This window comes from Gadus macrocephalus, chromosome 10 (assembly GCF_031168955.1).
Source record: "Gadus macrocephalus chromosome 10, ASM3116895v1".
Classification (NCBI taxonomy): Eukaryota; Metazoa; Chordata; class Actinopteri; order Gadiformes; family Gadidae; genus Gadus; species Gadus macrocephalus.
Genome location: NC_082391.1, coordinates 6,019,289 through 6,041,060, shown reverse-complemented (window position 1 = coordinate 6,041,060; position 21,772 = coordinate 6,019,289). Strand labels below are relative to the sequence as shown.

General features: G+C 46.0%; 1 protein-coding gene and 1 long non-coding RNA gene across 8 annotated transcripts; both read right to left on the bottom strand.

The window, feature by feature from the left end:
• Nucleotides 1–778: 778 nt before the first annotated feature.
• LOC132465580 (uncharacterized) lies at nucleotides 779–2,175 on the bottom strand. Of its 2 annotated transcripts, XR_009527614.1 has the most exons (3): nucleotides 1,685–2,175; nucleotides 1,462–1,532; nucleotides 779–1,290 (listed from the first exon to the last, which is right to left on the bottom strand). It is a non-coding gene; the product is annotated as an uncharacterized LOC132465580 (long non-coding RNA). The 2 variants fall into 2 exon arrangements; XR_009527613.1 differs by having other exon boundaries at nucleotides 1,462–2,175.
• Nucleotides 2,176–6,738: 4,563 nt separating this feature from the next.
• ganabb (glucosidase II alpha subunit b) lies at nucleotides 6,739–21,696 on the bottom strand. 6 transcript variants are annotated; one of them, XM_060062266.1, is made up of 26 exons: nucleotides 21,562–21,696; nucleotides 21,379–21,447; nucleotides 20,564–20,665; nucleotides 20,341–20,449; nucleotides 20,115–20,242; nucleotides 19,531–19,710; nucleotides 19,278–19,343; nucleotides 18,107–18,170; nucleotides 17,634–17,724; nucleotides 17,218–17,314; nucleotides 16,852–17,032; nucleotides 16,077–16,230; nucleotides 15,722–15,957; nucleotides 14,943–15,069; nucleotides 14,387–14,466; nucleotides 13,703–13,843; nucleotides 13,212–13,308; nucleotides 12,760–12,861; nucleotides 11,939–12,182; nucleotides 10,884–10,948; nucleotides 10,332–10,408; nucleotides 9,850–9,924; nucleotides 9,269–9,382; nucleotides 9,051–9,163; nucleotides 8,833–8,933; nucleotides 6,739–8,019 (listed from the first exon to the last, which is right to left on the bottom strand). In XM_060062266.1, exons 1-26 carry the CDS (start codon nucleotides 21,564–21,566, stop codon nucleotides 7,910–7,912), a joined length of 2,928 nt encoding a protein of 975 aa, XP_059918249.1. In that variant the 5' UTR covers nucleotides 21,567–21,696; the 3' UTR covers nucleotides 6,739–7,909. The 6 variants fall into 6 exon arrangements, with proteins under 6 accessions (XP_059918249.1, XP_059918250.1, XP_059918252.1 ...); XM_060062267.1 differs by having other exon boundaries at nucleotides 18,107–18,167; XM_060062269.1 differs by lacking the exon at nucleotides 19,278–19,343 and having other exon boundaries at nucleotides 21,562–21,695.
• Nucleotides 21,697–21,772: the final 76 nt, after the last annotated feature.

The window sequence follows — 21,772 nt, the reverse complement described above, 5'->3', positions numbered from 1 at the left end:
ATAGAGAGGAGTTTACAGTGTTAGTGATGAGGGTGGAGAGAATGGGGAGACAGGCCTTTCATGGTTGAGATAATGGAGGAAAGATCAGAGGAGGTGATGGTAGCAAATGTGGAGAAGGATTGACCGGTGGTTAGGGGGGGATCCGGTTTGGGACGTAGGGCGGGGTCGATGGTCAACTGGCTGTGGATTGTGCTGATTTTATCATTGATGAAGGATAGGAAGTTATTGCATTTTTCAACTGAGAAGGAGTGAGAGATGGTATCCAATGGCTTGAGGAGTGTGTTAATGGTGTTGAAGAGGGTCCTTGGATTGCTGCTGCCAGACTGGATGATTCCTGAGTAGTAGGAGGAGCGGGCTGAGTTCAGGGTGTCGTTGTATAGGTGGAGGTGTTGTTTGTACATTTCCTGGTGGAGGGTAAGACCTGTTTTGTGGGCAAGCCGTTCCAGTTGGCGGGATTAATTGTTAGGGCGCACTGAAACCCTCACGTTGTACGCAATTAGGCCTACTATAATTCCATTATGAAGAAATTATTTATAGATTGAATAATTACTTGCATAACTATATTTCCATTATGTAGAAATTATTTATATATTGAATAATTATTCTAATGTGCTTGGCTTAGACCTAGGCTATTTGAATTGTGGTAAGGGGATCAGATCAGCCCGTACAGCATTGCAAAACTGGATAATATGTCGGATCAGTCAAACTAGTAGCCTACACCATTGATATGTATAGAACATGCCTACACAGTCCAACTTCTGCATCATGGGTACCAGGGTAGAAAAAATTAGCATTTTTTTATTAACGTACGGTGGTCGGAGTTCAGTCATGTAGCACATTCACAGAACAAAACATATTTTAGAAGAAAAAATTTGTCTATAAAATACTGACTACCAATGGCATTAGTGTGTTCCACCTAGGGACATATCGGCTTCCACACAGTGAGCCAAGCCGTGAGGAGCAGCTGGCCTCCTCCCCGTCCTCTTATAGGGGTGGTCCTCCCTGGAAGCCTTTGAGGGACGTCCTGTTGGCAAGGACCTCCCAGACGCGCCTTCCTCCTCCCAACTGCTGTCGTCTGGAGAAACCCCTTCAGCCTTTGGTATCCAGTGGTCTTGGCCATTGGGCAATTCCCAAATATTGAAAAGGCTGATCGTAGTGCACTGTCCGTGGTCATTTTGTCATAGGACGCGATGAATGATGTCAGAGGGTCTATGAAGTCGGGGTCACCTCTCAGCTTGAGTGTGAGTGACTTGAAAACACGTGCCAGCTCGTCCTCAAGTACAGATGTGCCTTGGGGTTGAAGTAGAATATTACGTTCATTAGTAGGAAATGACATATTGGGACATTTATTCAATCCGGTTTGTGCAAACAAAGCATAACCATTTCTCATGGACAATGGTTCATGTTTCTCATGCAATAACATATGTCATGTTTATAGTGTAATCCAAGAATAGTAAAGACCTGCATAGTGCGCCGAATTTAAAAGTTTTCTCTTCGCACTCCTTCGAATGCTTTCCCCTTGACGCCATTGCCTGAAACACCAAATATTTGTAAGGATATTACAAAGATTTTAGCAAGTTAGTTATCAATATGTCATTTTATGGGGACATACAGTTGATAATGGCCTTCAAATAAATCTAAACTTTCTAATGAGTCTCATCAGCTAAACAAACAATGATCTAACCTGGAGGGCCCTGGCTCACGTAGATTTTCAGGAGTTTCAGCAGGGGAGCTGGGTGGTGTCTCTGACTGAGGCAAAGCACTGGCCTTGTTTCTGGCTCTGGCTTGACTTTTTGCCACTCTCCATTTCTTTCTTTTTGCCCTCTTTTCTCTCTCACTGAGCTCACTGATACCTTTCTTCTTTCCAGTCTCTCTGTCTTTTTTCCATTTGTCCCTTTCTTTCTCAAGGTACTTTCTTTTTCTGTCTGGGTCAGCATCACGACGTTCCCGATATCTCCTTGCCATCTCAGCTCCTTTCGATCTCATTCCTTGAAAAAGGCGATTCAAAATATTCCCTTACACACATTGGCAGTCCCGGTAAACTAGGCTTGCCTTATCAAACTAGGCTTGCTGATACAGATATCGCCAATTTTTTTTCTCCATATTTCCATTCTTACTATGTTTAGCATGTACTGCTATAAAATGTGTGTAATAGCTGTTGTAATATGTGTAACATTATCAGCATGTGGCCTAAACAATAAGTGGATGTCCTTCCTGTCATGAACCATGTCCACCCTGTCATGGAAGGCTTGCTGACAGGGTGGACAATGACAGGGTGGACATTTTTGGCTAATGTTAGTATTTAATGAGCACATGGTGGACCTTCACTTAGCAACATGCAACAGTTAGCAAGCTGACTGTGTACTGTTTTACAAATATATTTCAAAGTTCTGATAGGTTTTTCTATCAATTGATATTTCACGATGACAGAGTGGACATGTTAAGCTTGACAACTACACACATAATATGATGAAAATTACGAAACATAAGTGTAAATACTAACTCTGCAACTAGCCACTGCTTCAGCCTCCATTGAAGAAAGACAAAATGCTTGTACTGATGTCATTGAAAACATCAGTGGGTTTCTTAAAGGGGCAGTTACCCCATAATGACAGGGTGGACAATTCTCAGGGACACATGCAAAATGTTCAATATGATTATGAAAATAGAATATACATGATCAAAATGACTTGTTTTATCAAATAACTTATTGTGGACAATAAAACCATGTAATATTTTTTTTGATTTAGTATCATTTAACCACTTATTACACACATTGTAGTTAGCAGAGCAGTGTGTGGGACATGCCAAAATCATGTACATCCAATGAAAAGAATATGTATAAAATGAAGGAAACACATTTTAAGAGACTTATCATTGTACTGATATGTGTGCGAATGTTTGGCCACTTATAATAAGACCTCAGACTTTCATTAATCTGCTACATTTTCATGATGACCAAAGGCACTTCATAGTGATATTGACTCATGTGTCATCTGGAGGAAAGTCCTCACAGAACTCAGTTTGGGCATCCCCTCCACCTGAAGGAGGGTTTAATGTCTAGTTTAGTTGACGTAGATTTGCTTTTGGTTTGATGCCTCCGTTACCTAACAAGAGACAGACTGACCAAAAATAGATACAAACACAAATACACAAACGGAAAAACATGACAATGATGACTGCTCCGAAAACTCACATGAGATTCCTGGCAACCGGCCACTTTCAAAGAGTTTCTTCAGTTTTTCCTTCGGTCTCTTTTGAGACATCTCTCTTAGCCGAGACTGCCGCAAAGGGCACACAGTGGTTGTGGCTGTTTTTCACAACAACATGGAAGTAGTACCCCTCCTTGATGTGGGGGTCTTCAGACCTAAAGTGGAGAGGATATAATGTTAAGTGCACAGATAACCTGTCTGCCACCTCCCTTGATGCACATCCATCATGTACAGCCCCAACTCCAGACCCTTCTGCAACATTAGAGTGGCCATATGGTTATCAATGGAAGGCTGCTGTTTCCAGTGCGAAATCAATTCTGATGCTGACAACTGTACTTGTGAATGTGCCCATAAAATCAGGACACAGAGATACTAACCTTGACTTCCGCCCTTTACTATACGTCTGTCTTTTCAGAATCAGGTACATAAATGCGGGGCAGGAGGTGTTTTTGCTAGTCTTGGCAGTACTGGTGCGGGTGTTGTGGTGGCACCTCAAGTCAACCTGTAGATAATGGAAAGGTTCAACGCTGGAAAGAATAAGTCCCACACACACTGGCATCTTCACATGGTCTAAGGTCCAAGTATTTGAAGGTGAAGGGGACACCCTGCAGGAGTCTTTACTATGGTGACCTCTGCTTTTCTCCGATGCACCCGTGAGACCACATATGTGCAAAAGCCATTATTTTTGTAAACACTGTACACTATCGTAACGGACACACATACACCAGATAGACGCTTACACCAAAAGACACAAACGCATGACACCTGAACATGAGATAACTGGTCTGGATATCTGTGTTATTAAGGCCCAATCCCATTTCTACCCCTTACCCCTTCCCCTTCCCCCTCCCCCTTGTTTTGAAGGGGTAATGGGAAGGCGTAAGGGGTAGAAATGGGATTGGGCCTAAAACAAACTGTAGGATGTCTCTGTAGCCTGTGTTTGCACTAACCCTGTACTTGTTAGAGCCATCACCAGCATCTGGATAGGTCTTTGACTTTCGCCACGTTAAGCCTGAGGACGCCTGGAAATCCTCCTGCCACTTCTGCACCTCCTCCTCCCGGGTCAACCTTAACTTCAGGTTAGTCCTGAAATTGTTTTGGTCCCCCTGTGACTCAAAGGAGCACACGTGATAGCTGTAGTCCTCTGGCAAAAGGTTCTGTCAAAATATATATTACAGTGTTAAATCACACTAGCCGAGCAATTAAAAAAGTACTTGCCTGATAAATACATAGTCTACTACTACTTGATACAGTCTAAGTCCTACAAATACATTTACAACTAAAATGTCTGAAACAAATTCTACAAACTAGACTAGAGCATCCAGTTCAAAGTCCACACAAATGCTGCATCGGTTCTTAATGGGTAATGTCTGCATATTCTGAAATATCTGACCTTCAGCACTGGATAATTGGACAGGTTGTCCTGGACAATTGCGTGATCACACATCTGCTATGTCCTCTGTGTCACAGCTGTCCTCTGTGGAAAGAAAATGCATCACAATAATACATGTACAAGGTTGCAGGTAAAGGAAAGAGAGGTCCCACACACTGTCCACACTGGTAAACGCAATCATTCATTGAATATCAAAGAAACAACGGTTTGCCAACTTGATCAAGGAACATTGTTCCTTGTTTCTATGATATTCAATAAGGTATTGCACTTACCAGTCTCCCTTAACCTTTATCATATCTACCTTTAAAGGTTTATTATATTATATTATATATATATTATATATAAATCATACTCTCACTTTATTCTTATACAGGCTTATTCTTAGGCTATATGATGTGAGAGGAGCAGGAGTGTAGGGACTTAGGAATTAGTGAGGTGGCTTAGGAATTGCCAGTCATTTGAGGGTAAGGGGTTGCTCCTGTCTTCATAGTTACTAACCATTTATGGTGTTGTGAAGATCACCTCAGCTAGGGGTCTGTCTGACAAACCTTGCCGTCCGAATCTATTGTGGTTTGGGGGGGGGGGGGTGGGAACTGTCATTGACATTTCAATTCATTCATTCTGTGTAAGCTGACCATGCTTCTAACCGTTTCTGGTGCCGTGAAGATCACCTCAGTGTCTATCTGACACACCTTGCAGTTTGTATCAACTGTAGAGTGGGGGGAAAACACTTTAATATTATATATATATATATATATATATATATATATATGTTGACGGTCAAATTGGAATTTAGGCAGATGTTAGCTTAAGACAATAAGTCTCACACACTTGACCTTTTCACGTGTGTGTGTGTGTGTGTGTGTGTGTGTGTGTGTGTGTGTGTGTGTGTGTGTGTCTTTATACAAAACGGCAAATGTTAGACAAGAACGGATGGGCTGAGCCTGGTTTTCAGATTTTAGGCGTTTATTCCATTTAGCAGACAGGAATAGCTCCATATTCCTAGCCTACACATTTAAGATATCTAGGCTAGTTCCACGGTTGTAAGGAGAGGGGCTGTCAATAATACTTCGTAAATACATGAGCTGAACAGGCCTTAAGCAGCTCCAAGACAAACATCTTAAGTCTGTCGACATAAAGAATCAGAGAAATGCGTTGGACTAACGTTATACTCTACAATTTAAGTTACCTTCACCGCGATCGGTCGATCGCACCCTTCTTTAATGGATCGCGCCGACGGTGCAGTCATGTGACCGATTTTGGCCTTTTCAGATTGGATCAGGGATTTAACCAACGTGATTGGATAATCTCCGTCTATGCCCTCATTAATATTCATGATTTTCCCGGATTCCGCATACGAAAAACACTTTCGCTTCGGGTACCGGAAGACACTTTTAACTTAATGTCATCGAAACGGTCAGGAGCTGGATTTACAGATCTATTATAATTATATATATTAATTAAAAGGGATACTTAAGCAGGTAACCAAAAAATGTCACCATCCTCACATTTTAAATTCTAGAATTCAGAGGGATGTCTATTCAGAGGAAGAGAATTTGATTGCTCGAATTTTGCATTCATACCCTCCCATACTCCAATTCAACATAAGTCCCGGTGTGCATTGGTTGATAAGTTCCCGCCCTACAGCACACACATGAATCTCTTGAGAATTCCATCTTTGGTCACCTGAACTCAAACGTTTCAACATGTCCAGAACTCCAATGGGGCCCAGCCAACTGAGACGCATGTGATGGAGATCTTTGTCTTAGTCTTGCTTCGTGAACCCGTTGCAAACATGATTTGTCTGGTGCTTTTCTGCCTATTTCCGATAACAAAACACTCTGATGATTTAATTCACTTTATTCATCAAAAATAAATTCTCTTCATTGGTGAAAAATGTATTAGGTTTCTTATCCTTATTAAAATTGTATCTCTCGGGTGTAGCTTAATCTTTCACTAGAATTTACTTTATAATCTAAAATAAACACAAGTGATGAAAACAACTCGAAGCGATGTTATATAAATGTAATGAAAGATCATATTGTGCCGGTAAAATCGAATCAAATATCAGCCTAGAGCGCAGAGTGGAATGTGGTGTAGAAGTGTAGCTGAAATGACCCCTGAAAACACAAATCAAATTACACATTGATTTTAATGAAATAGAAAAATCAGAACTATCTACGTCTAGGGCTTAAACACCATTACGGGTAAACTGCATTTTATTTCCCACTCATCTTCAAGTGCATTTAAAAAATATCCAGTAAACAAAAGTCTGACAAAAAGGAGAACAAATACACCAACAGGATATCTTTCACATCAGTGGTTCACAATCCCTGTTGCTATATTGCATTTGGTTAAAAACGAATGCTGAACATTACTAATTTTTCAGTAGTAGCGGTTATTCTAAAAAGTGTTGCGTCATGATAATTGCAGCGTCCACACACTTTGCTGAAACTAACTCTGGGAACAAGTTGAAGGGAATACTTTTCCCCTAAATCATTTGTTCTTACATTTGTAAGAAACAATGGAAATTGCTGAAAAAAAGAAAGAATTGTACATGACTTCACTACTGAAGTTAAGATTATCACTGAGCCAAAGGCAACTTGCATTATTCGTGGTTCAATTAACACAATTGGGATTTCTGTATACAAAAAGAAAAGAAAAAAAAAATCAGTGGATGGAATGGATTTGAAGAAATATAAAAAGGGGAGAAGTACAAACATGTCCATGTAGTTCAACAGCTCCTTGGGAATGTGTGCCTTCATAAGATATCCTATCTGAGAGCATCTCGCCCACTACCAAACACATCACCTCATGATCAAAAGTTAAATATAAATTGAAATACATGAAAAAAACATCCCGATCTAAATGGCAACCTTTTAGTACACAACTATTAGTTTTAATGGACAGGAGAGGAACATGGTGGTGACACTTTCTCCTGTGGCTCCGTCACACTAGCATGTGGTCTAATTGGATATGTGGGCACTGCACATGTATGCGTGTACATGGGCACATATTAATGAACGGCACACGTGAAACAGATTAATTCATCGTCTGCGAGTATGTCTGTGTGTATGCGTCTGTGTGTTTTTCTGCGCGTGTGTGTGCGTGCGAGTGTGTGTCTGGGTGCGCGTGTGTGTGCGCATTTGCGTGTCTGTCTGTGTGTGTCTGCGTGCGTGTGTGTGCGTGTGCACGTGCGCATTTGCGTGTCTGTGAGTCTGTGTGTGTGTGCCTGTTTGTATTAAGTGCCTATCATCCTTCAGTCTATCCAGCGACCTCCGCTCGCCCATCTCAGTCACCATGGTTACTTCAGCACCACGCTCCAGTCCTCTCCGACGTTCATGCCGGGCTTCCGGATCGTCAGCACCGACATGGACGCGTCAAACTCAAACTCCAGCTGGCTGTCCTGGCCGCCTGCGGAGTGTGGGAGAGGGAGGGCCGGTCAACCCGGGATCACACTCGGACAGACCCACACGTCACCCAACATCAACAGCTTCTACAGAAGTACACATGCAGGGACAAAGCCCTTCCATGCACAGGAGTTGTGCTGTGGCTGACATCAGAATGCAATGATGCAACGTAACACTAGAGGGCGTGCTTCATCATCTGTATTGTAGCAACGTACATTAATGCAAGGGCCTCATTTACGCAAAGCACCCGCCAGTGTTATAAAATATATATATATATATATATATATATATATATATATATATATATAGGTCAGTGTCATACAGTCATACAGGGAGGTAATAATGATAACGCATGTTATTTGTATCCAAAGGAAAATGATCCAGTCATGTCCAATGCCCCTTATGCAAACCGTAGTTCACTACGCCGGCCAGTAGAGGGAACCCAAGTAACAACCGAGCAACCGAGAGGCTGTCGCCCCGTTGTAGAGTCAGCCATTTGGAGCTGACACTTTCTAGAGATCCTGGGACCAATCTTTCCCAATCTGAAGAAATACCTCAAATCTGAACATCTGGCTCAATCTTAACGAAGATATTTGCAGAAAATATTTAGCTTCTTCTACAAATTTGATATGCCCTTCTAAGCTAGTAGCACAGCGTTTAGCCAATGGCAGTCCCTTGACTAATGCCAGAGTAATATCATACTGAGGACTAATTTCTCAGGTGTGCCTTCACACTCCTTTGATCACGTTCTAGTGGAGCAAACAGCTGCTCGGTGGTCACTCCCCGCGGTAGAAGGTACCCCACTCCCATCACTCACCGGCCGTCTTCAGGGTGACCTTGCTGGGCTTACTGGCCCCCAGTATGAGGATCCTCTCAATCCAGGACATGGTAGACAGATGTGCAGCCGGGGCCAAGTTACTGTGGGGGGGGGGGGGGGGGATCAGAGAGATGGATTTAAACGACTGACACGACATTTTAGGCAAGTGGGTTCATTCCCCAGCGCTGTCCCTGAACAAAGTGAGGGTCATGTCCCACCTGGAGGACAGGATGTTGTTGGAGAAGGACAGCTTCCTGTGGATGAACTCTCCCTTGGTGTCAAAGTTGAAGGTGTGTCCGTCGTCCAGGTACAGCTCGCCTTCCGCCTTGCGCTGCGGCGGAAAAACGAGAGCAAGGCGTAAGGCGTCAGGCCTCAGACGGGGACCGCGGCAACCATAGCCGCAGGGGTGGAAGGGAGAGATAAAGGACATAGTTACCCGCTGGCTGAGGGCCACGAAGAGGGTGTAGGGGTCGTGCTCCATGCAAGCGGAGGACCGGCGAACACGCAGCTTCCTGGGGATGATGGAGCCGCCACGCTGGAACACCGGGATCTACGGAGAGCGGGAGAGACCTCGTTCAACCAGATGGACCGCATGCTTAGGAGCTCAGCGGCTGAAACCATGTCAAAAAGGTACAGGATGAAAATGTCTACCTTAACTACAGGGACACATTGAGCGGCAATACTGGGAGGGGAATTCTTCGCAATTAATAGTGATATTAATTTGTTACATTTAGCAGACGATTTTATCCAAAGCGACTTGTAACCCTTCATACAAACATTCACACACCGACGGCAGAGTCATCTGCACAGGGCGACTCCACTGCCGGTGTGTGGATGTGGGTATGAAGGGGCAGTCAGGGTGAGGCGTCTTGCTCAGGGACAGTCTTGCTTGACACTGGCAGGAGCCAGGATTGAACTAGAAACCTCCCGGATACCAGTCAACCTGCTGTACCTCCGGAGCTAAGCTGATGATATCAATAGTCCTCCCTTTGAAACAAATCGGGGGGGGGGCCTTACGGAGCTCATGGTGACGGGGATGTAGAGGTCCTGGGCGCCGTTGTGCTTCTGGAAGGTGTGGACGTCAAACCAGACCTGAAACACACGGACCGTTGGGAACACAGTTCAATAGGTCCTCGCACCAACGGCATGCAGTGTAGCAGACCAACATGAGCAAGATGAACGCGTCGTGGAGATTAGTCACATTTCATCCATTGTCTTCACTGCACCACAATGCGTTTCGTTGTTTGTAAAGCCATTACACCAGACCCGTAACCCACCACCCACCACCACCACCACCCACTACACCTATTGGGTTGAATATTTAGAATTCCCAGTCGGTAGAATGCTCAATTTATCCCCACCCACTCCCAACCACCCGCATTACATTTCCAGTAACGGGATAATACAAACATTTAGCAGGATACACAAGTATGCATCAGTTGCAAGAAAAATGAAAGCATTGGATGTAAAATAGAAACAGCCCAATGGAGTCGTCTCACCTCTCCTTTGCCGGGCAGGTAGGCGGTGACGCCCCTGGCCCCCTCCTCGGTGACGGGATGAACCAGCAGGTCCCGCCCTGAAACACAGCAAAGAGAGTTACTAGTTTAACCCAGTGTCAGAGCAGGCGCAGTGAGAGCCATCTGACAAGAGTTGTGCCTCCCTTAGTCAACAGGGTCAGAGCAGGTAACTGTACTGAAGCCACCATCTGACACACTCAGGACTCCTTTAACCAATGTATCATGGCAGGTTGTGGCCCATCACCATTTTATCCACGCCCAGGACAATAAGGGTATGCCTGGTTATTTTCTGTGACAGAGCATTAGCTATGGTTACTGAATGAGTTTCTATTCTGGCAAACGTCAAGGGAACGACACTAAGGTCACTAGCAGCCACACAGAAACAAAATGGATTTCTGTATAAACATTAAAAAGATAAACACATTTTGAATCAAATTTTATAAATGTGAAAGAGATGGTACAAACACACTAATAAGCTCAAAGAGGTGACGAATGTGAGGTTTGCGGCGTTGTGTGCGAGTGCGGCCGACTCACCGAGCAGGAACTGGTCGTCCATGGCGAAGGTTGCGGCGTCCTGAGGGTACTCCACCCACAGCGGTCTGCCACGGGTGCCAAGGTAGACAGTGTTACAAGGCAAGGGAACTTTGTTCATGCAACACTTTTCATACACGAGGCCGACTCAAAGTGCAGGACCAAGTGTTATCACGGTGACCAGTGTGGAATGTTTGGAACGCCATTTGGGTCAATCTTAAATATATAATGAAACCACTAAACTTCTAAATGAGGCAATAAATATATAAAGGAATATATTGAAACATACACAAGAACATTATTCGTTTCAAATGCCACATTATATTTAATTATTGCCACTTCTATTTCATAAGGCCACATGTGGCCATTATGACATTCAGCAAAAACGCTTTTTAAAACAAACACGTGTTTATTCAAAGAGTGGGCGTGGTGAGCCGTCTCGGTAACCATCTGGTGAACTGAAGCTCTGCAGTAACGGACTGACCAGAGGGTGGCTCTTAAAGCCACTGATGTCCACACAGCAGTCCTACGTTAGATATAGCTTTGGTTTCAGTGTTATTAAAATAACATTTGTTTCAACGAACAGAACCGCACTAGAAAGGAAAAGGAAGAAGGTCATTCTGCAGCAGGGACGAGGAACGGTAGGGTCTGACAGTTCCCTTTATTCTCTTTATACAGCGTTCCTGGTAAACCCAGTCTAATCCCTCAGTTTACAAGTGGGTGGCGTTCAATTGGTGAATTTAAAACACCTTTGGTACACAGTTGTAATCTTGCATTGACGTTTCAACAGAACCACCTTCTCAAACAATTGATCCCGAGTACTTTAGAAACAAACAAAAAAAAATGGAGTCACCGTGGATTCAAAGTGACATATTACCATTTTCCGCTTTTTACAAAAACATTTTTTTTTGCATTTTTTTGCTTTATGATAGGGTGAGATAGACAGGGAGGTATGAGAGATAGAGGGGAGGACATGCAGCAAAGGCCACAGGGGGCAGGAATCGAACCCGGGTCCTTAATGGTACACCCTCTACCCGAGGAGGTCCCTCCTCACTCACCTCATGACGGGGTGGCCGGTGCGGTGGGCGTGGTAGAAGAGCTGGTACCAGTAGGGCAGCAGGGCGTAGCGCTGGCGCACCGCCTCGCGGATCAGCGCCGTGTTGTCGGGGCCAAAGAGCCAGGGCTCGCGGCGGGGCGTGTCCAGGTGGGCGTGGGCCCGGAAGAAGGGCTGGTAGGCCCCCGTCTGGTACCAGCGCACCAGCAGCTCGCTGTTGGGGGTCTTGAAGAAGCCCCCCACGTCGGCTAGGAGCATGGACACAGAGGGAGGGGGGGGGGTTAGTCCAAGAGGAGCCCGGAGGGGTCACACAGGTTTCCTTAGCACTCCGTTGTGTACGAGCTCTAGACTTGATGGTGGCTGGGAATAGGCCACTGCACACCTCTGTAGATATTCCATTAAAAATCTGCCGTTTCCAGCAAGAATAGTCATTTACCACATCAAAATGAGGAGTCAATTTTGTATCTTATTCTTCATTGAAAAAAACTGTGCTTTTCTCAAAAAATAAGGACATTTCTAAGTGACCCCAAACTTTGGAACGGTAGTGTCAGTAAAGTCCTTGTCTGATTTTCAGAGGGTTTGGTCATAACGGTAAAAGCCCAATTTATCCTGGTGCCTATTTCCCTGACAACCGTTAAAGTCGCCACATTCTGCTTAAACTCTAGCACTATCAACCAAAAGTTGTTTTTTTGTTTTGTTTTGTATGTTTTTTTATCGGTTAACCTCTCCTCAATTTAAACTGGTACACTCATAACATTCAGACTCAATCAACAGATGTGAAGCACATAGAGATAAATAAAGTTAGGTTCCATGGTCGCTGCTCACCTCCACAGAGGGAGATGCCCACCAGGCTGAGGCTCAGGCACATAGGGATGGAGATCTTCAGGTGGTCCCACTCTGCCGCGTTGTCCCCGGTCCACACAGCGCCTGGACAAGGACACCACACACATACACACACACCATGAGTCCACACTGCGGTGAGCTGCATAAGCCGGGACAGCAGTCTTTGACACATAGTGATCAAGAACCACAACCAAACGCCAGATACATGAATCCATACCTCTCCCTTCGGCTAACACTATTCAGAGACAGCCTGAAGTATTGTGGAATACCTATGAAATTTCCCTGACCGATGAGAACATTTCGTGGCAGACCTCATCTCATTTCGCTTGCCCGCTGACAGGACATTTCAACGGGAAGATTGATCTTAAAGATCGATGGTGGAGAAGATTCCCCTAATGAGTACCGGAGGGCAGGAGGCTCCAGGGGGGGCTCACCGTAGCGCTGGGACCCAGCGAAGAAGGCCCTGGTCAGGACGAAGGGCCGCTCCACGCCCCCGGACCGCTGGATGAGGCCCTCGGCCGTGGCCGCTTGCTACAGGGACAGGACGGGACGGGACGGGGGGGAGACAGGAAAGGTCAAACCCTAACCCTGAACGTCGTTGACTACACATGTACACTACCGTTCAAAAGGGGTTTGGGGTCACTTAGAAATGTCCTTATTAAAGGAAAAGCAATGTATTTATCAAAGGAGATAACATTACATTTAACAGAAATACAGAGTAGACATTGTTAATGTGGTAAATGACTATTCTAGCTGGAACGGCAGCGTTCTAATGGAATCTACATACAGGTGTACAAAGGCCCTCTGTACACACTCGTGCAATGATGTTAGCACAGCTGAAAATTGTTGAATAAAACTGTGAGCTTTAATGGAAATTGTCTGGGTGACCCCAAACTTTTGAGTGGGGCTGAATGAGAACACCCACCACATAGAAGCCGTAGAGGTTGTGCAGGTCGCGGTGCTCCCAGGGCCCGTGCACTGCGTCCTTGTGCATGGTGACCTCGGGCCCGTTGAAGACCGACGGCTCGTTCATGTCGTTCCAGGTGTACAGGTTCTCCATGGAGCCCTGTCGGGGTCGGAGTCATTAGGTCAACACATTCCCTTTGAAAGCCGCTGCCATGGATTCTATTTCTACATGCACTTAGTTTCTTTACCAGCCGTTCACTGTTAGTGGGATACAGTGAACGGCTGTATCCCATTTCATGCTTTTTTTAGGGTTAATAATTGCATTTGGGGCGTCTACTAGAATAGGCTTATATGCCTGTATGTTCATTTCTGCAAAACCAATTTCAGCGTCTTTCAAAAACGTAAATTGTCAAACGCATTCAAACTCCTCCTACCCGGGCAAGCCACTAACTATTGGGGAACAATCCCATTTCGGTCTCAGCGACAATATGAAACAGCAAGAGATTCATTTCGGACAATGTCATTATGTATCCTGCTTTCATATTTAACCAAAATACATAAAGATAATATAAAATGTATTTCAAGATGTCAAATCTCATTTCTACCAGACAGTTCGATTGCAAGCTTTCTGTAATGGTTGTCGGTTTGCCTGACGAGCCCTAGTAGGCAGAGGGTCACTAGTCGGTGAGACGTCTGCTCCTACCTCGTACTGATCGTAGGCAAACATGCTGGCCCACCACGCCCTCATCTCCGGCTTGGTGAAGTCTGGGTAGCCGGCATTACCTGGAGAGAGAGAGACGTCACCAGGGACCCATTAGGATTGAAGTCAGGGCGGCCAGGGGGCGAGAGACAGAGAGGGAACACAGACAGCTAGATCAGTCTATTAATAAAACACGGCAGATGCAATAACAACAAACTCAACTGAGTAGGGGACACAGGAGGGAGAGTGTTGCTAATTTAAGAGGCTGTTGTTTGGGCCCGGCATACTTATTGTACGTCCTGGCACTTAATGTACGCACTTATTGTTTGTCGCACTTGGTTGTGCAGCGTCTTATCGTAGCTATCTCTGTTGTATACAGGGAATGGGTTAACCTAGTGATTGTTAGTGCTTTGCACTTGGTTCTATGAACATCCTTACTGAACCGATATATTGTTTCACCTACTTCTGACAAATGTACTTATTGTAAATGGCTTTGGATGAAAGCGTCTGCCTAATGCTGTAAATGTCAATGCCATCAGTGGGCCGTGGGGTCTCTTACCGGGCCAGCACCAGCCCTCGTAGTCGCCTCCGTCTTTGTTTTTGATGTAGAAGCCTTGGGAGCGGATCTCCGTATGGATCTTGTACTCGCTGTCTATCTTGATGTGAGGGTCCACGATGGCCACCATCTGAAACCACAGGGAGCAGGGGACCCATGAAGGACCGGGAGAGATAGACTGGAGCAAATCAACCCTTTTCATTGGTTTAGGACTTCAGATGGTCAGCCCCATCGTTGGTGTCGGCGGCCATCGTCAGTCACGGATCCATAACATAGGGACTACAATAATAACTTTACTGATTGACAGGTCTGTTTAAGTCTTCTGCTCAGATGCTGGTGAACACATCTCAAACATTCTTGAAGTGAATGGTGACTCAACCGGTTGTAAAAAGGCCATGCAGGAATGGTTTAAAAGCACACGTTCAACATGTTCAGTTGCCCTTCAGGGTTAGTTGATTGATCAGCCATTACAAGCAGATAGAAAAATCCATTAGATAGAAAATTAATGGTGTAATTCATTTTAGTGGGACTGTCCACCTGGATGTATGATGGACAGATGAGCAACGTTTGCTACAGTCCACTGGGTAGGCTGGGAGACGGATCTAGCCAGCACACATCTAGGTGGACACGGCCACTTGTGATGTCACCAAAACATAGGAAAAGCCTGATTTCTAAAAAGGCTTGTGATGGCTTATCCCACTCACAGCTGGTGGCCCGCCACCCCCCCTTTACTGCACGCCTCCCTTCACTGCCCGGCTACGGCGCCCAGGCTGCGGGCGTACCTTGCGCTTCTTCTCCAGCAGGCCCTGCAGCATGTCCTTGGGCGTGGCGAACTTGTGCGGGTCCCAGGTGAAGTAGCGCTTGCCGTCGGTGTGCTCGATGTCCAGCCAGATGAAGTCGTAGGGGATGTCGTGCTGGTCGAAGCCGGCGTCCACCGCCTGCACGTCCTCCTGGTCGTTGTAGTTCCAGCGGCACTGGTGGTACGCCAGGCCGGCCAGAGGCGGGAAGGCCTGGGTGCCTGAGAGGGGTCCGAGGGAGACGGCCGGCTCAGACGGGGACCCATCTCTCATGCAGCATCCGAAAGGCAAACATCATACGCCTCATCATATGGGGGGGGGGGGGGGGGGGGGGTCTGACCTGTGAGGGAGGCGTACTGGGAGAAGACGTCGTAGGGCGTCGGGCCCAGCATGATGAACACGTCGATGATGCCGCTCTCTGAGATCCAGCGCACATCGGTCTGGGGCGTCTCGTTGGAGCCCTGCACGTAGTCCAGCATCTTCCCGAAGACCGTCTGCAGGGAGAGGGCCACACACAGGGAGAAGAGTGAGACCGAGAGGAGGAAGAGTGAGACCGAGAGGAGGAAGAGTGAGACAGAGGAGCACACGAGGAGGAAGTGAAAGAGGAGATATGAGGCACAAGGAGTGATTGATAACAAATATAGAAACAAAGACACGGAACTCCACGGTCATCCATATCATTGCAAGACGGCGCCACGCAAGGTGGCAGTCTTGCGAGTAAAGGGCTCACAGTCGTAATTTCTTAGTGCTTTGTAACATGTACCAGTGCTATCATACAGCATGATGGACAAACGCACTTAGACATCAGAATGAGAGCAGAAACTTTTTATCAACTTTTTATCAAGAAAAACAACTTACGATTGTCCTTTGTGGTGTCTCACTGTACTTTGTTACTCTATCTTCTTATAAAAAAAATTGTCTTCCTAAACAATTACCTTTTCTTTTTTTTCATTATTAATTATAAAAAAATGGCATTGCCGACTAGGACTGCATTGCCTGTTATGTTATGGAGTGCATTTGACCACTAAAATAACTTAATCCATATTAGCCCTGGACACGCTGTTAGAGGGTGGACTGCAGGTGCTCGACAGGGAACGGTCCAGAAGCCACGGTACCTTGCCAGCGGTGTTGGAGCTGATATCCACCCAGGTCTCGGCAGCATTCAGCCAGAAGATGCCAGTGGTCCTCTGGGCGTTGTGGGCCAGCATGACGGGCACGGCCCCGTACAGGGCCATGGGGTTGAACAGCTCGTACTGGAACACATCCAGGTTGTACAGCCGATAGGGGTCCCCTCCACTGAACAGACAGACAGACAGACAGACAGACAGACAGACAGACAGACAGACAGACACACGATTAGCAACTCTATTTTTCCTTTATTTAACTTGTCTTCCATTCATTATTGGATTTTTGTCTTGGTTACGCATCTCTTTGTTAATCGTTAACTTCCCATCCGTTCCATATATTGACAGATCACTCACTCTGTGGTTTTGAGTTTAAGAGTCTCGGCGTGTTCTGGGATGCCGTACACGTGCTCAACTCCTGGCAGTGAGAAGTCCAGACTAACGGCAGAGGGACCTGCAGGGGGACCGACCACCAACGTTAGCAAAAAGAGACTCAATGTACTGGCCACTGGCGATAGAGAGGTCAACACAGAGAGAACACATCTCCACAGCGGACATTTAGCCAGGATTAATTAAAGCTGCTCTTGCATCTTCATGCGACTGATCTGGTTGATTACAATCTTGTACTAGCAAGGAATGTCTTTGCCTTTTGGCAAGGCAAGTAGTAGTATTTGTAAAAATCATTAGACACAACAATATAATAATCAAACGCAGGTGCTTTGAGGCCTGACAGCACCAGGCGGCGCCTGCTGGCGATGAGGTGGCGGTCTTACCGTTGGGTTTGGTGTCCGTGTGGGACTTGAACGTCTCCTCCCACATCCCCTCCTCATCCTTCTCCTCCTCCACCTTGTCGTCGGCCTTGGGCTGGGAGGGCAAGATGACAAACAATGAGAACACCGCGAATATAAATGTTTTATTTATATATATATATATATTTTTTTTTTATTTTTTTTTTATTTATTATTATTCATTAAATGTTTTATAGAAATTGTAGAATTGTCAAATTTAAAGGTTTTATATATATATATATTTTTTTTTTATTATTATTCATTAAATGTTTTATAGAAATGAAACAGCTGGTCAAAGTTCTCCGTTACAAAAGTGTTTTTTGAAGATAAATGCTAAATAAATGTTTTCATAATCGTGATTTCAAAATTGACCAAAATAATCGTGATTATAATTTTCAGCCCTAGTCCACGCTATCCAAATCTGCTCCATCATTAGAACAGCCGTGACCGTAGCACACCTGCTCAGCCTGGTCCGCCGGATCCATGCCCTGGGGCTTCTCTGCCTCGGAGTCTGACTGACTTCTGCACCGCGACACCACAGGAACGGAAGGGAAGGAGGAGAGCAGGGCGAAACATGAGACGAACCGAGAGAGAGGGACAGAGAGAGAGCGACAAAAGGTGTCAAAGTGGGAGCAACACATTTCAAAAGAGGGGGGGGGGGGGGGGATGGGGGTGGTAACACAATATGAGGGAACTAGGAGAGTGGGACTTGAACAGGCAAAGGAAGGCAATATGCAGAGGTCATGGACGCCATCGGGTGTCTGCGGGGACTGGGAGGGGCTAGAGTGCAGCTGGGTGCTAAGCAGGGCACACCCTTCAGAAGAGGTAGATGAGCAAATCCCTGCCTTGTGGCTACTTGTTGCCCGGCATCCTGGGACAGAGGCCTTTATGGAAGCCTCCCTCCATAAATGAGACTCCTACGTATGCAGGAGTATGTGCCTCCAAGGTAAGAGTGGAACAGAAATGGGCCACGGGAATGCAAATGATGGCTGGCCACTTAATTTATTTGGTATTTTATATTCTCGAATGGGGTAACCATGGGTGTCCACATGTGACTGAGCATGTGCAAATACCGGAAGACAAGTCATAACCACAAAGAAAGATGCTGCTTGATTGGTTTCTGGAGAGTGCTGGTCTTAAAGTTGAACATTAACCTATCGACCATATGCTGTCCATTCAAAGGTCACAGAGCTCTTGTTTTGGGCTCAGGGGGAAGGGGACTGAGGGGGGTTTGCCTATTCGATCAGGAAGCTTGGCAAGTCATGCAGTTAGTGTTAAACCAGCTTGAAGATTCTGTGTTTTTGATTCATTTGTTATACAATACAGAATAATAAAAGTATGAGTAAAAACATATTTTTTCAATTAGACCCCAGCAGGCTAGGTGTGCAATTTCTTTAAGGAAAAAATCCATACTGGGTTCAATAATTTCCAAATTGTAGGTAGTAAGAACCGAATTTGAATCATTAATCAAAATACATTTGATATTTTTATAGATCAAAATGGAGCTATAAATATACATTTTTTCAGCGACATTAATCATCTATCATTGCTTTTAGGTTAAATACAACTAAGGCCAGCATTGGCACAAGATACAGAATACACACTTACAAAAGCTTTAAGGGTCTTTACCTAGAGAATACCCACTTGATACTATCCCACACGCTAGCCACTGTGCTAGTTACTTTATAGGAGAAACTGGGACGATAAGGGAGAAGAGGACAGAACAACCAGTCAGAGACAGTATGAACCATTTCAAGGGCAAAACAAAAGCATCTAGGTGAGAACAATCATGCACCAATCCGAGGGTACGGAGAATACAACGAGCCACAGGGGGCGGCTCGGAGAATGGCGCGTGTGGAATAGAACGGAGTGCGTTGCTCACGTGTCCTTGCGCGTCCTCAGGTGCTCGAAGGCCAGTAGGCCGCGGGAGTTCAGGGACATCAGCAGCTCGTGGCCCTCCATGATGTCCAGGCGGAAGGGCCGGGCACTGAGGATGACCCGCTGGGCCTCGCCCCCCAGGGAAAGGACCACGCCGTTCTCGTCCTGGGACAGGAGAGACAGGCTGGGAGAGGAGGGGGTGGGACGGGGGCAGGAGAGAGGGATTCATCCAACATCCTTCGGACAGCTGGACTGTTGGATACTAGAAGCCGGAACATGCAATTCTAGAACAGGCAGCAGGTGTGTTTATCTCAGGTTTCCCACTTGGCCAGGGTGGTCGGTTGTATTGTGACCCGCATGCATCGTCCTGACCAGGCAGCGCCTCGGACCACTGCCAGTCAAAAGAAACCCTGCATGCCTGGCTGTCCAGCTGACTTAAAACAAGGAACATCATTTGCTCCCATGCTAATCCAACCACCAATGTGTGTTCGTATTGGAAGGCATCCCTGTTGGGAAGCCTCCCACCCAACTCCCCATAGCTGGTTTACATGAGTGGGTCTCCAAGTGTGGGGGGGGGGGCGTACTTACGGCTCAGTGAGGGGCTGCTGGACCAGGACATCAGGGACCTCGTAGCGGGGCTTCAGGGGTTTGAGCTCATTAATCTTCACCCTGGTCATGTTCCCCTGGAGACGGTAGAGCTCCAACAGCAGGCGCACCTGGCAGAGAACAAGGTGATGAATACAGAGAACGCCCCTCGAACGGCATCCTTCACCATTACATTAACAGCGAGTCACAAAGTGGTTCTTTCCTGTACCTTGTTGTTGTCATTGATGAGCTGCAAGGTGAGCTTGGTGTGAGTCAGCTCCATGGTGTCCAAAAGAGCCCGGTAGGGAGATTGGCCTGGCTGCAGTGCCCTCTGACGCCTGAGTGGACACACGCACATAAAAACAAAACACACTTAATAATAGCAATTAATCTGTTGGTACTCCGCAAACGCATCATGCAAAAAGTGTAATGAACGATGCAGATTGACCCACTTGCAAAAGGCACTCTGGTCGCAGGTCTTGAAGTTTCCCCGGTCCACAGCCAAGGTGCCACTGAGGCACAGCGCCAGCCACAGCATCACAACCGGCGCCATCCTAGTCGGGGAGAACATCACATTTGCATGAAACCCATCCTGGATCACTTACAGTAAAGTAGGCCTTAAAAAAAAGAAAAAAAAAAGCACTGAACCCTGACGCCACGGTTAAAACGCTCAGAGGCGCGCGGCGGAGGGAAAACGTCACGAACGGTTTCGCCATTTCCTCTGCATGACGATTCGCGGAATCGGATTAGAAAAGTAATTGAATAATAATATGCATGATGTAGATTGAAGCGTTACATTTTTTTCCACGATGCTGAGACGAAAGAGCGATATAATCCAGAAAGCATACTCGATATGCGGAGCAGACAGTGATGGGATTAGCGAGGAGGAGGTAGCACTGCGCTAACGTGGAGCGTTACTACCGCACAACTTCCTTCCAAAGGTGAACACCTTTTCGATGAATGATACTATCGCATTAAGAGGTTCTGCCCAGGCCCTGGTGGTGGATGCTCTGGAGGGATTAGGGCAGGTTGCGGGTTTGACCCCCGGGCTCGACTAACGGCAGTGGCTGTCAGACCGCTCCGACTAACCCATTCAACGTTCCCCACTTCTCCGGCTTTTCCTTCCCGGTTACGATTCCGACCCGTCCCGATAATCGCCCCTTCTCGTCGACTAAATGTCGGACGGGGTTCGTGTTTTCAAGGTCGCTGTCGGTTTAGTAAACGAACGAATAACGGCCAGGTTAGACGGTTAAGCGCTTTGTCTTACCTTTGAACGAAGGGGGCCATCTTGGTAACGCTCCTTGTAGCTCCGCCCACTTCCTCCCTGGCGCAAAGACTGTTGGGAAATAAAGATATGCAGCGATATGAATAATCTATAGTCAAATCAAAGTCGATCCACGATCTGAATTTGTATTTTAGATGCCACAGAAGAACTGTTAATGGATGTTACCTCATCAATGACGGAAATGCTTTAAAATAATGTAATGTTGCCCGCTGTGCCAAAAATGAATATCTTGCCTCTGCGGGTGTTCATCCTCTAAGGCTTGGACACGTCAGCTGAAGCTCAGTGCGTCTCCTCCGGGTCTGATTGTATGTGTGTAGTTTTCTTTGTGTAGGTGCTTCATACACATGTTTTTTTCAAGAAAGTTAGAAAGAGATAT

Excerpts from the sequence above, each read along its gene's own strand:
- ganabb (XM_060062266.1), bottom strand. Across the intron at positions 17,033-17,217 it reads CTTAAACTCAAAACCACAGA|TGGAGGGGACCCCTATCGGC; the intron begins GTGAGTGATCTG and ends CTGTCTGTTCAG. Across the intron at positions 14,467-14,942 it reads CGAGGGCTGGTGCTGGCCCG|GTAATGCCGGCTACCCAGAC; the intron begins GTAAGAGACCCC and ends CTCTCTCTCCAG.